Source organism: Ornithorhynchus anatinus, chromosome 14 (genome assembly GCF_004115215.2).
Source record: "Ornithorhynchus anatinus isolate Pmale09 chromosome 14, mOrnAna1.pri.v4, whole genome shotgun sequence".
Taxonomy (NCBI): domain Eukaryota; kingdom Metazoa; phylum Chordata; class Mammalia; order Monotremata; family Ornithorhynchidae; genus Ornithorhynchus; species Ornithorhynchus anatinus.
The window spans coordinates 45,034,023-45,049,223 of NC_041741.1; the positions used below are offsets into that span (position 1 = coordinate 45,034,023).

A 15,201-nucleotide genomic window follows, 5' to 3' on the forward strand; every position below is an offset into this window, starting at 1 on the left:
GTGGTGTGACCTTGGGTAATTCACTTATTTTCTCTGTCCTCAGTTCCCTCACCTGTAAAATGGGGATTAAATCCTACTTTCTCCTTAGATTGTGAGCCCTGGGTGGAACAGGGACTGTGATTTATATTGTATCTACCCCATCGCTTAGTACAGTAGTGATTTGGCACATAGTAAGCACTTAACAAATTCCATAATAACAATAATCCTCCTCCTCCTTCTTCCCTTCAGAGGAGTCAGGGCAGCTGGGTCTCCATGTCCTTCCAATCTTCCATTTGGAAAAAGGGAACACATCACTACCCTCAAAAGAATTCTTGGAACCTAGAGTCAAAATGTAAAGGAAAAGGACCCCCAGGAAGGGCCATTTGGTCTCCTTTCTTGTTGAGATAGGCCCAGGGACAACCGCGTTAGAAGAGTAGTCACAGAACTTGCTCAGTAAATATGACTGACTGACTGAATGAATGAAAGTAACTCTGACTGCCCCATTTGATGACTTCTGGATTGGAAGAGCTAAGCAAGTATACAAGAAAGTTCAGTTCTATTCCGGGATTGGGGCCATTGTCAATCTAGCTTTTATTTCCCAACGAAATAACCAGAGGCTGAGTTTAAACTCATTCAGAGGTCTTCCCAAGACTCATGTATTGATTTTTCCTACAAGGATGTGTTGTGAACCAACTGCATACAAAGAATACCGTATTAAGGAGCTAGGAAAATTTCAGACGAGATAGGCCCCAGACGATCCCCCACTCTCAAGGAGCTCATAATCTACTGGGGGAAGACAAGGACGATGAAAAGCCGTCATGGATTTCACCTCTCATGAGCGGAGTCAAGTGTGGACAGGATGGGCAGGAGGCTAATGTTCTACCTTTTCTGTCCTACCACAGGATTGATTTCATTACCTGAGGTTTGGATCCTGGTTGAGGGGAGAGTGAGAGGGAAAGTGGAGGGAAAGGCAAACCTACTCTTCACTAAGAAGAGAGATTAATCTGTAATCAACCCTTGGATTCCCGTAGCCTTTTTCTTCCTAACAACTCAAGTTTCCTGCCTTCAAGGAGCTGACAGTCTACCGTCAACCTCTGATGTCCTTCTCCTTCCCCGGTACTTTGAATTCGGCTCAGCCCGTGATCATGCAGCCAGTGGAAGGAAAGAAAGAAGAAATAAGCCCAAGTCACTTTATCATTTTCTACTTTATTACTTCAAATTAACAACCACAATAAAGCTCAAAAAAGTCCAATATTTACACAGGAAAAAAGTACAAAATTCCCCCCAAAGTTCTTCAGTTTTTTTTTCAGTTTTTTTAAGTTACAAAGTAATAAAAAGCTTTACTCTTTAATTAAAAAAAGAGAGAAAAAAGAGAGAGGGGTAAATAAATTAGGAAAAAACAAAAACAAAAAACAAACAAAAAAAGTTGTGTTAAATAGAAAGGATAAAAACCGAAAAAACGCTCCCCCCGTCACCCCACTGCCTTGGCACTGACCCACCCGCCCCCTCCCCACCAGTTCCTCGTCAGAGGGTGAGCAGGGCAGCTAGAGGTCAAAGGTCAATAGGTCACTGCCATGACCAGTTCAGTTAAAACCCAGGAGTCATTTTCTTTCCTGGCACATTTGGAAATGGTCTCCAGATACTTTTAAATTTTTTCTTTTTAATTCTTCTCTGTTTAAAAGCAGGAAGAGGGGAGGGAGAGGGGGCTGCCAGGCTGGGCAGATGGTCATTCCGGGGTGTCCGATGGTTCAGGAAGAGAGGTGGGGAGGACAGAGAAAGGGGAAAGATGTGGGAGAGGAGGAGGCCGGGGAGAAAATAAACCCTCGTCTACCCGAGGCTCGGCCCTGTCTCCCGCAGTCTCCTCAGTGCGGTCGTCACACTGCTTTCCAAACTCAAACTGAAACGCTTCAACTGAAATTCAGTGGGAGGGGAGGCGGGCCATGGGGGAGGGGGAGAGGGCACCTGGCATCAGCTTCGCACAGCAGGGAGCCTTTCTGCCCCTTGCTTTCGTCCTAGGATAGACACAAACAAAATATATACATACACACACACCCACACTCACTTGCACGCATGTCCACACACACGCAAACTCCCGCTCTCTCCCCGGGGCCCCAGAACGCCTCAGACCTGAGCCACCCAGGCCCTAACTCGCCGGCCAGGCAAATCCACGGGCGGGTGCGAGGCAGGGAGGGCAGGAGCCGGCCGCTCCATCTCCGGCTCTCCCCGACCCCGAGGACAGTGCCAGCTCCAGACTGGACAGAGGACCCTGGGGGGGGACAAGGAGGAGGGAAGGGGAGAGAAGGCCCGGGGGGGCGGGGGACGCCACAACAATTAAGCCCACAAATTCTGTCCTTTTCGGCCAGGGGCCCTCAAGAATCTGACTCTTCAGCAGCTCCAAGGCTCAACAGTGGGGGGAAATCCACGCCTAATTAACGGTGGCGAGGGCGGGGAGGGGCGGCCCACTGGAATAAACACGTTTACCTATCAAAAATAAAAACCAAAGAATCACGCCTGGGGGGAGGGGAGGGGAAGGGGAGCAGCTCCCAGAGGATTGAAGATTTTCCCCTCGAGATCCGGGCCTCGGGGACAGCGGGAAGGGGTGGCCCGTGGAGACGCCGGGCCGGTGGGGCCCCGGTGAGGGGAGGGGGCTCGGCGGTGGCGTCCAGAAGGCTCCCGTGGATATCTTCTCCGAGGGCCCCCGGAGTGGCAGAGCATAGTGGCCCACCACCTTGTCGCTGGTCTCTCCCAGCCCCAAAAAATCTGTTGTGAGGTGAGTGGCGGGTTTTTGCTGTTTTGTTCTCTTTCAGGATTTTTTTTTTAGTGTTTTTTGTTTTTTTTAAAAGAAAAATACAGTGAAGACACTGAAAGGGGGAAGAGAGGAAAGAAAGTTAGAGAGGCTGGATTCTCTCCTCATAGCCAGAATTCCTCTCTTCACAGCCCACACCCTGCTTTCCACTTGAGCCCCATGTACCTGACTAGAACCCCCATCTCTCCCTCCAGAGTGACAGTCCTGCTTCTAATAATCATAATAATTGTGCCATTTGTTAAGGTAATACCTTGTGCTAAGCGCTGGGGCAGATATAACACAATCAGACCGGACACATTCCCTTGTCCCACATGGGGCTCACCTTTTAAGGGGGAGGGAGAACAGGAATTTAATCCCCATTTTATAGATGAGGAAACTGAGGCCCAGAGAAGTTAAGCGACTTGCCCAAGGCAACAGAGTAGGCAAGAGCCTGAGCTGAGATGAGAACCCAGTCTCCTTAGTTCCCTGTTCTGTGCTCTTTCCACTAGACCACTCTTGCTTCTTATAATAATAGTAAAAATAATAATAAGAGCGGTATTTGTTAAGTGATTTCTACATGCCAAACACTGTGCTACACATTGGGGTAGATATGGAATAATGAGGTCAGACAGTTCCTGTCCCACATGAGGCTCATAGCCAAGTGGCTTCCAAAAGGTCACACAGCAGGCAAGTGGTGGAGCAAGGATTAAAATCTGGGTGTCCTCACTCTCACCTATACTTGTCTCCCTTAGACAGAGTCTGCATGGAGAACCCGATTTTGCTTGTATCCACCCCAGTATTTAGTACACTTAGTACAGTGCCTGGCACATACTAAGCACTTAAAAATACCATTTTAAAAAAAAGAGCTTACCTCTAAACGCTCCCGAGAGGAACGTTAGAAATGGAGGCTGAGACACAGCCTGTTTTAATAATAATAATGATGATAATAATGATGGTATTTGCTAAGCGCTTACTAAGTGCCAATTACTGTTCTAAGCGCTGGAGTAGATACAAGCTAATCAGCTTGTCTCAAGATGGGCTCACAGTCTTCATCCCCATTTTACAGAGGGGGTAACTGAGGCCCAGAGAAGACAAGTGACTTGCCCAAAGTCATTCAGCTGACCAGTGGCAGAGCTGGGATTAGAACCCATGATCTCTGACACCCAAGCCTGGGCTCTTTCCACTAAGCCATGCAGAGTCCCCTTTTAACTGGCCCTATGCTCCAGGGGAAGGCAGGTTGGGGGAGAGAGATTCGCCCCACCTCCCCCAACACCCCCCATGCCCTGCCAGTCCCTCATCCTGACCAGGGGTAAGTCGGGGGGCAAACAGTAGGGCCAATGTCCTCACCTCCATCACCTGGCTTAGGAGTCAGCGACCTCTCTTAGGTAGTCTTTCCCTGCCCCCAGCTTTCTCTCTCCCTCCCCCAGTTCCCCTACCCACCTCCAGTAAGAGATGCCAAGGGAGGGGCATCCAGGTGAAAGAGCAGCTCACCTAAGCAAACACTGGTCCGGGGGCATCATCTTCTCACTTCCCCAGGTGATCAAATGGCACGCTCGTCTGGGCCGGAACCGGGGAGGGAAAGCGGTGAGAGAGAGAGGGAAACTCAGGGGAGGCTTCATGGGGGTGCAGGGGTGGAGGAGTCATGGACACTGTTAAGAACAGGAGCCCCAATCACCCGGGCAACCGGGCAGAGGGGCAGATGGGGTGGGGAAAAGATCTCACCTGTGATGCTGAAATCCGCGAAACCTCTTGCCGCCCTGTGAGGTCGGAGGAAGAGACGTTGGCCGGGGCCCCCCGGTGCAACCTCATGCTGACCTTCCGCTCTCTGTCCACTCGTGAGATCGCTCTGGGAGAAGTGTTGCCTGCTGGGAGAACAGAGAAAAGCCCTCGATCATAGGCACAGGATAATAAGTACTAAAAATACATAATAATTCTGGGCTGATTACGAGATCATCCGGGCCGATAACATGGGACAGCTGTTGAGAGAACAGGTATTGAATCCTCATTTTACAGATGAAGAACCTGAGACCCAGATTCAGAGAAGCAGCATGGCTCAGTGGAAAGAGCCTGGGCTTGGGAGTCATAGTTCATGGGTTTGAATCCCGGCTCCAACGCTTGTCAGTTGTGTGACCTCGGGCAAGTCACTTAATTTCTCTGTGCCTCAGTTACCTCATCTGTAAAATGGGGATTAAGACTGTGAGCCTCATGTGGGACAACCTGATGACCCTGTATCTCCCCCAGTGCTTAGAACAGTGTTCTGCACATAGTAAGCGCTTAACAAATACCAACATTATTATTATTATTATTATTAGACCCAAGGAAGTGAAGTGACTTGCCCAAGGTCATGCAGCAGGCAAAGGGCAGATCCGGGATTGGAACCCAGGACTGCGTTCCTTCCACTAGGCCATGCTGCTTCCCACCTCCCTGACACCACCAACCTCCCCAGCAGCAGGGGCCTGATGCCAGAGGAGGCCCTGGGGGCTGTATAAGAGGGCAAGATGTGATTCTTGCCCCGAGGAGCATCCCTAGTGGACAGACCAGTTGAGAGAACCTACACGACAGAAGCCAGTGTGGCAGAGCATATCTAAATAATAATAATAATGACAGTAATTATGCTATTTGTTAAGCACTTATTATGTGCCAGACACTATACTGAGTGCTAGGTTGGATACAAGCAAATCAGGGACACAGTCCCTGTCCCACGTGGGGCTCACTGTCTCAATCCTCATTTTAAAGATGAGGTCACTGAGGCCCAGAGAAGTGAACTGACTTGCCCAAGGTCACACAGCAGACAAGTGGTGGAGCTGGGAATAGAACTCATGACCTTCTGACTCCCAGAAACCCAGGTGATTAAATAAATCGGGAACAAATAAATGCATTAGCATACTAGAGGGCTGGGGGTGGGTAGGGGAAAGACTGATCAGGGGCTGCTGCTTTGACCCAACTGATGTAATAATAATAATAATAATAATAATTGCGGTATTTGTTAAGCATTTACTATGTGCCAGGCACTGAACTAAGGGTTGGGGTGATTATAAACATAGCAGGCTGGACACGGTCCCTGTCCCACCTGGGACTCACAATCTCAATCCCATTTTACAGATGAGGCACCGAGGCACAGAGAAGCTGCCCAAGGTCACATCAGACAAGTGGGGGAGCTGGGATTAGAACCCATGACCTTCTGACTCCCAGGCCTGTGGTCTATCCACTGTATCGAGCTGCTTTTCATCGACTCCCAACGGACTCCCAGCTGGTTTCCCCACGGCCCCTGCCCCCTCTCACCAGTCTGCTGGATTCGGGAGGTGGGTGTAGAGGCCATAGGCTCGGCCACGTTGCGGAGCCGGTTGGCGGTGGCTCCGGCCGGGGGCCCGGGGGGGAGGGCCCGCGTAGCCGAGCCTCGCAACTGCCCCATCCTCTCCTCCCGCTCGTGTTCCCGTCGCTCTCGGTCCATGTCCTCGGGGTTCCGGGCCGCGCCCTGTCGGGGAGAAGGAAAAGGGGTCAGAGGAGAGAGGCAGCTGAGCCCAAGGCAAGGACGGGGCAGCTCCTGCCCCAGGCCTTGGAGGTGGGGCCAAGTGGGGAGGGGTCCTGCTCAGATCCCTGCTACTTTGGTTTCACGGCAGGTGGCTGTGGCCAGAGGATGTTGGTCCTTCCTTACTCTGCCTGCGGGAAGCGTCGGGGGGAACACGAACATTTTCACAAATACGTCACAGGAGCAACAACGGGTCCGGCTGACTTTGCAGCTCCCTAGATCTCATCCTCCTTGTCCGATGCCTGAGAGGGAAGTGATTCTTCCCTTGCGACCACATCCGAGTGCCCAAGATCAACACCCCCATCTAGTCCCAGCACTCCCAGAATGGGCCAAGCCTTTCTCCCCAGTACTCCCAGTACGGGACGGACTTGTCTCCCCAGTACCCCAGTGTGGGCCATGATCCAGCCAACCCACTCAGTGCCCGGGTTGGGCCAGGCAGCTGTAGATGCCTAACTAAGTCTAACTAAGTGCGGAGAAAGGGGAAGCGGGTGGGGATGGTCTGCAGGACTAAGGATCAGCCTCCTGCGGGGGCCTCTCGGCTTTGAGCGGCAGGAGCGGCGGGCGGCGAGCCGAGGGAGGAGCCGGGGCTCTGAGGCGTTACCTAACGGATCGCGGGATGCTCCGGGAGTGACAGCACGAGGCTGGCTGGGCGGGAGCCGCATCTGCAGACAAGAGAGCTCGGGGCTGAGTGGAGATTGGAACTCGGAAAATCACCCACGTCTCCCCCGGTCTCTCCCAGGCAGAAGGGGCCGGGGTCCTCCAGCGGGGAGCCCCCGGCTTCCCTCCGCCGGGATCGCTACCACGCAGCGGGAGGCAGACGGTGATCTGGAGGCCCGCTCTCGGCCTGGCCGCGAGTCCAGACCTGCCGGCTACACTGCCCCAACGCTCACGGGACAAAGACTGGGGATCTGCTCAGGAGGAAGGCTCACAACTCACCCAAGGAAGGAGGAGGAGGATGAGGAAACAGGAGGAGGACCGTCAAGAGTCTCCACTCATCGCAAATGGCTGTTGGGCATAGGGCACGCACCAGCCACGCCTGCTGGAGATGCCGCTCCGAAGTATTTATTACTATGGTATATAAGTGCTTACTATGTGTCGAGCACTGTTGTAAGCTCTGGGGTAAATACGAGTTTATCAGTTTGCTTACATGGAGCTCACAGTCTAAGGAGGAGGGGGAACGAGGATTTAATCCACATTTTACATTGGGGAAACTGAGGTCCAGAGAAGTTTAGTGATTTCCCAAGGTCACACACCAAGTAAACCCTGTAAGCTCGCTGTAGGCAAGAAACGTGTCTGCCAACTGCTGTATTGTTCTCTCTCAAGTGCTTAGTAATAATAATAATAATAATGTTGGTATTTGTTAAGCGCTTACTATGTGCAGAGCACTGTTCTAAGCGCTGGGGTAGACACAGGGGAATCAGGTTGTCTCACATGGGGCTCACATCTTAATCCCCATTTTACAGATGAGGTAACTGAGGCACAGAGAAGTTAAGTGACTTGCCCACAGTCACACAGTTAACAAGTGGCAGAGCTGGGATTCAAACTCATGACCTCTGACTCCCAAGCCCATGCTCTTTCCACTGAGCCATGCTGTGCTTGGAACACAGTAAGCGCTCAATAAATATTATTGATGAGGAATCTGCAGAGACAGAATAAGAACCCAGGGCCTCTGAGTCCCAGGCCCGTGCTATTTTCACTAGGTCATGCTACTTTCCCAAAGTTGCTCTTTGGGGAAGGAGGAGAAGCTGCTTACGTGTACCGGGTAGCACGTACAAGATCCACAAACAATTGACTGCGAGGGTCTGAACTCAGAAAGAAGCTAGAATTTCCCAAAATGCATTTATATGCAGCTCCTAGTGGATAGTATGTGACCTGAATGTCACCTCAAAATCCCATCTTTAGGGGTGTCATACCTGTGGCTCAGGCTGCTTGCTACCAATCCTTGAAGGTCAGGGAGAGAAAGAGGGGCTCTAATAACAAATAACTGTGCTACTAGGTAAGCGCTTACTATGTACTATTCTGAGCAGCATGGCCTAGTGGCAAGAGCCCGGGCTTGGGAGTCAGAGGTCATGGATTCTAATCCTGACTCTGCCACATGTCTGCTGTGTGACCTTGGGCAAATCACTCAACTTCTGTGGGCCTCATTTACCTCTCTGTAAAATGAGGATTAAGATTAGGAGCCCCATGTGGGACACAGACTGTGTCCAACCTGATTACCTTGTATCAACTCCAGTGCTTATAACAGTGCTTGGCACACTGTACAAATACCATTCTTCTTCTTATTATTACTAAAACTGGGATATGGGATAGGCATATCTTACATAGTTCCTGTCCCACAGGGGGCTCACAGTCTAGTGACGAGGGAGAACAGGTAATTTATCCCCATTTCACAGATGAAGAAACTGAGGCCCAGCAAAGTGAACTGACTTGACTAAGGTCACAACACAGCAGGAAATGAACCTACCAAATTTGCTATATTGAACCCTTCCAAATGCTTAGTACAATGTTCTGCACACAATAAGCACTCAATAAACACCATTGATTGAATGACTGTGGAAGAGCTGGGATTAGAATCCAGTTCTCCTGATTCCCTGGTGTGTGATCTTTTCACTAGGTCATGCTGCTTCTCTCCAGAGTCAAGGAGAAAGTTTCTTTTGAGCAGGGGTCAGTTGGACCCCGCTATTCTTCTCGCCTCCCTTTAACCCCCTTGGAAACTCCACTAGAGCTTTAGTGCTGCTGGATTCAAAAGGTGATTCTGGTGTGCTCCCAATGGCCTAGTTGCATGAGCACAGGCTTGGGAGTCAGAGGACACAGGTTCGAATCCAGGCTCTGCCACTTGTCTGCTGTGTGACCTTGGGCAAGTCACTTAATTTATCTGGGCCTCGGTTACCTCATCTGCAAAAGGGGGATTAAGCCTACGAGCCCTATGTGGGACAGGGACTGTGTCCAACCTGATTATCTTGTATCTACCCCAGCACTTAGAACAGCACTTAGCACAGAGTAAGTGCTTAACAAGTACCATAATTATTATTATTAAGAACTTCAGTGGCTTCTGTCATAAAGAAGGCACTTTTCACTAAACACACTTGAAATTTGTGGACTGGGATTCCGCCCTTGCCAATGGAAAACTCACTTTGCTAGTGAGGGCAGCTTGGCCCCAAAATAGCCCCCAAAGCCAATAAAAAACCTGATGGGCTGGGGGAAGCCCCAATCCATTGGTTATGCAGGAAACAAGACCCGTCCTGCTTGTCCAGTTGGTTCATGCCTTCGTCGGCCACCACCTGGAATGCTGAGAACCGGGGGAGCAAGAGGAAGAAGGAAAGAAGACGGAGTTGGGCAGCTTGCCCCAAAGGAAAAAGAGCAAAGTTCTAAGTCTTGCAGGGAGGTAGCACAGAGAGGTACCTCACACAACACCAATTCACCAGGAAGCCATTTTCCACATGAGGAAGGAAGCAGAAGGGATGGATGGATGGAGGGATGGATCTCAGATTGCCACACGCACCTGAGGAAGCTCAGCTGGGATCTGAACGGGAAGGGGTGGCACCTTAACCCACCTCCTGTGGTAGCACTGGAAGGACTTGAGGTGGTAGTATAGCTTCAGTCTCGTCTCTGGGTCCAGGGGATGAGGAGGTTGGGAAATGAAGAAATCCAAACCCGGATGGTTTGGTGTAGGCCGGGGAGATGTGAGTGGTGCCAAAGCATTCCTGGTCGAGTGGGCTGCTTTTCTGTTCTCTCATCGCCTGGCCGGACGTGGGGTCCGTCCCCTCCCTGGGCTGTGGATTCTCAGAGGTCGCCGCCACTCTCCTTATGGCGACCAAATGGAGGCTCTCGGGTGGAAGAGGGGTCCATCTTCCGTAAGGTGGTCTGGAAAGCTGGGAGCCCAATGCTGAGAAGAAGGGGTCTCCCGAGAAGGAAGGCAGTGAGAGTCCCAAACAGTAAGGCCCTTCCAGTCATTTCCAGAAAGTTGGCCACGTTGTGGCATCCTGGCCCCTGGGCAGTAGCCAAAACTCAATTTCAGAGGTGCAAGGCAGCTGTCCTCGCTGGTTTTCCCTGGAGAGTCGGAGAGCCGGGAGAACGCCAGGGGTCCCGGTCAAGGCGGAGAAGGCAGAGCGTTCCTCTGATCTGGTCTGATGTCTCCCTGGACCACCTGCTCCCACAGGACGGTGGAAGGTCAGGGCCACAGAGGCCCAAGTGGTGACCGGCGTTGTCCACGTTCCAGGGCCCCCGTCGGCTGGACCGCCAAAGGGCTCAAGCGAAGACTCTCAGACCTGAGTCCCACCCCGCGCCGAGCTCAAGCCAAGGGTTCATCCAAGGGAAAAGGAGACACAGGGAAGGTTTGGAAACGGGCCCTCATGGCAGACTAGTCTCAAATGGCCAGTGAATTCAGCGAGGTGGCTGGGGAGCAACAAGACAGAAGGAAGAAGAAGAAGAGAGGACAGAGGCAAAACCTGCACTGATCAGCACCGGAAGCATCTGTCCGCTTTCAGTAACCATGGCCGCTGCTTATGCTCAGAGGTGGGGATGAGGCAAGCGAAAGACAGACAGTTCCTGTCTCTCAGCTCTTGCCCGTGGAAGGAAACAAACGATTAAGACCCCCGGGGTTGCTGAAAATCTTAGAACTGAAAATATCTCCGGGGGGAAGTGGCTAGTTGGGAATGTCCAGGCTGGGTCATCCAACTCCCCGCTCCAGACTGTAAGCTCCTTGCGAGCAGGAAACGTGTCTACCAACGCTGCTATATTGAACTCTCCCAACCGCTTAGTACAGAACTCTGCACAGAGTAAGCACTCAATAAATACCACCGAATGGTCCAAACCTCACTCTGCCATGCACACTGTGTGACTGCTGTCACCACCTATCACCAATCCTCATAATAATAATAATGAAAATACAAAAATCACTGTGGCATTTGTTACTGCTTACTTTTACCGTGCCAAGCACTGTACTTAGTGCTGGGATAAATACAAGATAATCAGGTCGGAGTCAGGCCCTGTCCCTCGTGGGGCTCGGCTCACCTCATCTAGCAAATCTTCTGAATAGTTCAGGGCAAAACATTCGAGTTAATTTAAGAGACTCCAGAAGAGAAACCATCAAGCGGGTGGCAGGGAGGGAGAATATTGTGGTGAGCCAAGAATAAACATAGTGCTCAGGTTTTTGGCCATCGGAAACACAGGCCTTGACTGGGAGGTGAGGGAAGAGGATAGAGCCAAAAACAGAACAGGTGCTCTATGTGGCAGTTAGTAATAATAATAGTAAATTCCACAATCATTATTAGGCACTTACTATATGCCAACCATTGGGCTAAGTGAATAATAAGTGTATTTGTTAAGCACTTACTATGTGCCAGGGACTGTACTAAGCACAAATGTAGATAAAAGTTCATCAGGTTGAACACAGTCCCTCTCCCACATGGGGCTCACAGACTCGATCCCCGTTTTACAGATGAGGGAACTGAGGCCCAGAGAAGTGAAGTGACGCCTAAGGTCACACAGCAGACAAGTGGTGGCGCCGGGATAATAATGTTGGTATTTGTTAAGTGCTTACTATGTGCCGAGCACTGTTCTAAGAGCTGGGGGAGATACAGGGTAATCAGGTTGTTCCACGTGAGGCTCACAGTTGATCCCCATTTTACAGATGAGGTAACTGAGGCACAGAGAAGTGGAGTGACTTGCCCACAGTCACCCAGCTGACAAGTGGCAGAGCCGGGATTCAAACCCATGAGCTCTGACTCCCAAGCCCGGGCTCCTGCCACTGAGCCACGCTGAACCCGTTTCTAACTCCCAGGCCTGTGCTCTATCCACCACACCAGGCTGCTTCCCAAAAGCCAGGATAAATCCAGGATAATCAGATTGACATGGTTTCTGTCCCACCTGGGGCTCACATTCTAAGACCAAGAGAGAACAGGCATTCCATCCCCATTTTACAAATGAGGAAACTGAGGCCCAGAGAAGTGATTTGCCCAAGGTCATACAACAGGCAAATGAGAGAGTTCAGGTTAGAATCCAAGGTTCCAGACGTCCAGACCCATGCTCTTCCCACTTGGCCACGGTGCCGCATCTAACCAAGACTCGGTCTTCGCGTCTCGGTGGTGGGAGGGGTGGGCTGGTGGTCACGCAATGGTCTTCTCACTTGCTCTCCCACCCAGATGGCGATCCTTGTCAGTAGCACCGCTGTGAATATGCAGGGCAGGGAAACACTGCAGGATAAGGTCCTTTCTTTTATCCAAAAGAGCCAGTCTTTTTTGGCCAGAATTATCCGGGGATGGGTTGGGTCTCAAGATGCCCACCCTGTGAAACCGCTGGTTGGACAGGAGCGAAAGTTGTGAGGGAAACCAAAGCAAAAGGGAGAAGGGGCGGGGGGAAGCGAGAGACAGAGACAGAGAGAGACAGAGAGGATGCATTTCCTTTGAGAAGTGAAGACTCTGTTTCTGCCCCAAGGAGCGACAGGAAAGGAGAAGAGATGGCTGATGCGATTCCCAGGTTTTCTGAAAGCAGCACGGTGAATACCACAATCTGCTTCTGGTGAGAAGAAGGGTGGAGCTCCCAGAGTTTCTTAGACGCACATGCACACGTTTCATCATCCCCTTTCCTCTGAGCAGTCTCCAGTAAAGAGGCAGCCACACCGTGACGACCAAGAAAGAAACCTTTTAATGAGCTCGGGATTGATACAGAGGCCGCGGGTGGGCGAGCTCGGTCTTTGGAACCGCCCCATCTGGCTTCTTGCAGGGGTCCGGACCTCTTGGCTGCCAGCCCAGGAATCCATTTCCCTGGAAGGGGCTTCTCCTGGCCCACGATTTCCTCAAGCGCTTTGCTGGATGCTCCTTCGATGGACCCCGCCCCCCCCGGGGCACCCCAAGCTCCGGGGAGGATGGCGCCGGGTCCAGCAGGCTACTTCCAGGTGGGCCTGGGCCCGGCCACCTGGCTCCAGCCCAGGTCACAGAGCCCTGGCCGTCTGTGCTCCAGGTGCACAGCGTCTCCGTGACGGGGCTCAGAACTGGGGCCCGGGGCTCCACACCACCGGCCAGCGATTCAGCCGGCCCATCTCATCCACCTCCTCCACTTCCTCCACATGCCCATCTGTGTGGCACTGGGTGCCCAAGGGCGTTGGGCACCTGGAAGGGGACAGAGAGCACAGAGGGGCTCAGCCGTCGGGCGCCGGAAGCGAGGCTATTGGGAAACGTGGATGAGTGAATGGGCTGGTTCTTACCAGTACATGGGTTGATATGAGAGGCGGGGGCTGGGGCTGACTTCAGTCTCGCAAGGAGGAAACGGGCCAGAGCAAGCCCCCTTTTCAAGAAGAGATTAGAGACAAGACACACTTTTTCGGCAGGTCTGGCCCACCCGGATCCAACCCCTCCGGATCCAACCCTCCCGGCCCCACCGCTGCCCACGTCAGGGTCCCCGGTCACGGTGGGAACTCCCGGACGGTGGGCTAGCCATCGGCAAGGGAAGAGGGAGGGAAAAGGGTGGCACGCAGCAAGGTATGGACGGCGGTGATGGGGAAGAGGAGGGAGAGCAGCACCATTACGGTGAGGAGGAAGGGCAGATGGCTCCCAAAGGGGCCCCATGGCTCCCAGCGAGGGCACGGGAGGAACGGGAGGACCTTGACAGGCTTAAGCAGGCTCTTCAGCTCCTGGGCCGCAGGAGGAGCGGGGCCCGGGGCCTCAGTCCTGTCCCCGGGCTGGCCCTACCGACAGAGACACGGCCTGTCGTTACCTCCGGCTGAGGGGTACTCCCCCGCTGGACCCCAGCGTCGCCGCTCTGATCGAGCGCTCCCTGGGCCGGGCGGAAACCTAAGCAGACTTCTCCCGGTGCTCCCCCCTCCTCAGGCTCCTCTCTTCCCCCACGCTCTCCCCACCGAGGTCAGCGAGGGGCCCACTCACGAATTTGAGCATGTTCCAGTCGAAGACATAGTCGTAGGAGAAGCCCTGGCGGTGAAAGAGGTTGCGGAAGAGCTGCCTCAGGTACGAGTAGTCCGGCTTGTCGTCAAACCGCAGCGAGCGGCAGAAGTTGAGGTATGTGGAGAACTCGGCTGGACGAGGGGAGGAAGTAGAGGGGGACGTCGTGATCCTTCTGTCCTGGAGGCCCACTCTGTCCACCCTGCCCTTCAAGCCACATCCTTCCCTTCTCCCCATTCCAGGATCCTGGCAACTACACTTGGGGCCTGAGGGGGCTTAAAACCTCACTGTCAGAGCGAACCGTTTCCAGCCCTTTCACCACCCAGCTCTGGATCATTTCCCTGCTGGTCTGAACTTCCCCTACGGGGTGTGTGGGGAGGAGTTACGAGAGGATGGATTGATTAGGTGAAACTCAAACGGTCATCCTGAAGCTGATAAAAAGGCTGGATGTGGGTTGGGAGAGAGCTTAAAATAAAGCCTAAATGATGCTTGTGGATTTCCCATCTACTGCTAGCATAGATGATATACTCTTTAAGGTATCTGTTAAATGCTTATTATGTTCCAAGCACTGTTCTAAGCACTGGGGTAGAAACAAAGTAATCAGGTTGGACATAGTCCATGCCTCACATGGGGCTTGCAGTCTTAATCCCCATTTTCCAGATGAGGTAACTTAAGCACAGAGAAGTGAACTGACTTGCCCAAGGTCATACGGCACATTAAGTGGTGGCCTTTGGACTCCCAGGCCCGTGCTCTATCCACTAGGCCACGCTACTTCTCTGTAATTGACAGATAATAGATATTTGATAGTCGGTGGCTCGGAGACCCGCCCTCCAGCAGACAATAGATGACCTGAGTTCCTCTGGTTGTCACCTCACCCAAAGGGAAAAGATTGTTCTCAGGGGCTCCACGAAGAGGAAAGGTCCCATGTTGGGGGGAAGGGAAAGAGAAGGAATAGGGGTGGGGACATCCCTGTTGGCCTCATCAAAAGGTTGAGCCCACCACCAAGCATCCCC

At 52.4% G+C, this 15,201-nt stretch overlaps 1 protein-coding gene across 5 annotated transcripts in view; it reads right to left on the bottom strand.

Moving 5' to 3' along the window:
• Positions 1–1,165: 1,165 nt before the first annotated feature.
• The window catches only part of LOC100090166 (casein kinase I), a 49,023-nt gene continuing 34,987 nt past the window's right edge, over positions 1,166–15,201 (bottom strand). For 2 of the 5 annotated variants that reach the window (XM_029079194.1, XM_029079192.1), the window contains exons 7-11: positions 14,174–14,322; positions 6,047–6,239; positions 4,487–4,629; positions 4,256–4,321; positions 1,166–2,840 (exon numbers count right to left, since the gene is read on the bottom strand). In XM_029079194.1, the coding sequence (XP_028935027.1) occupies positions 4,289–4,321; positions 4,487–4,629; positions 6,047–6,239; positions 14,174–14,322 (518 nt within the window). In that variant the 3' untranslated portion in view covers positions 1,166–2,840; positions 4,256–4,288. Of the gene's footprint in view, positions 2,841–4,255; positions 4,322–4,486; positions 4,630–6,046; positions 6,240–12,919; positions 13,403–13,497; positions 13,578–14,173; positions 14,323–15,201 lie in introns of those variants that run through there. The other 3 variants (XM_029079196.2, XM_029079193.1, XM_029079197.1) reach the window with 3 other exon arrangements.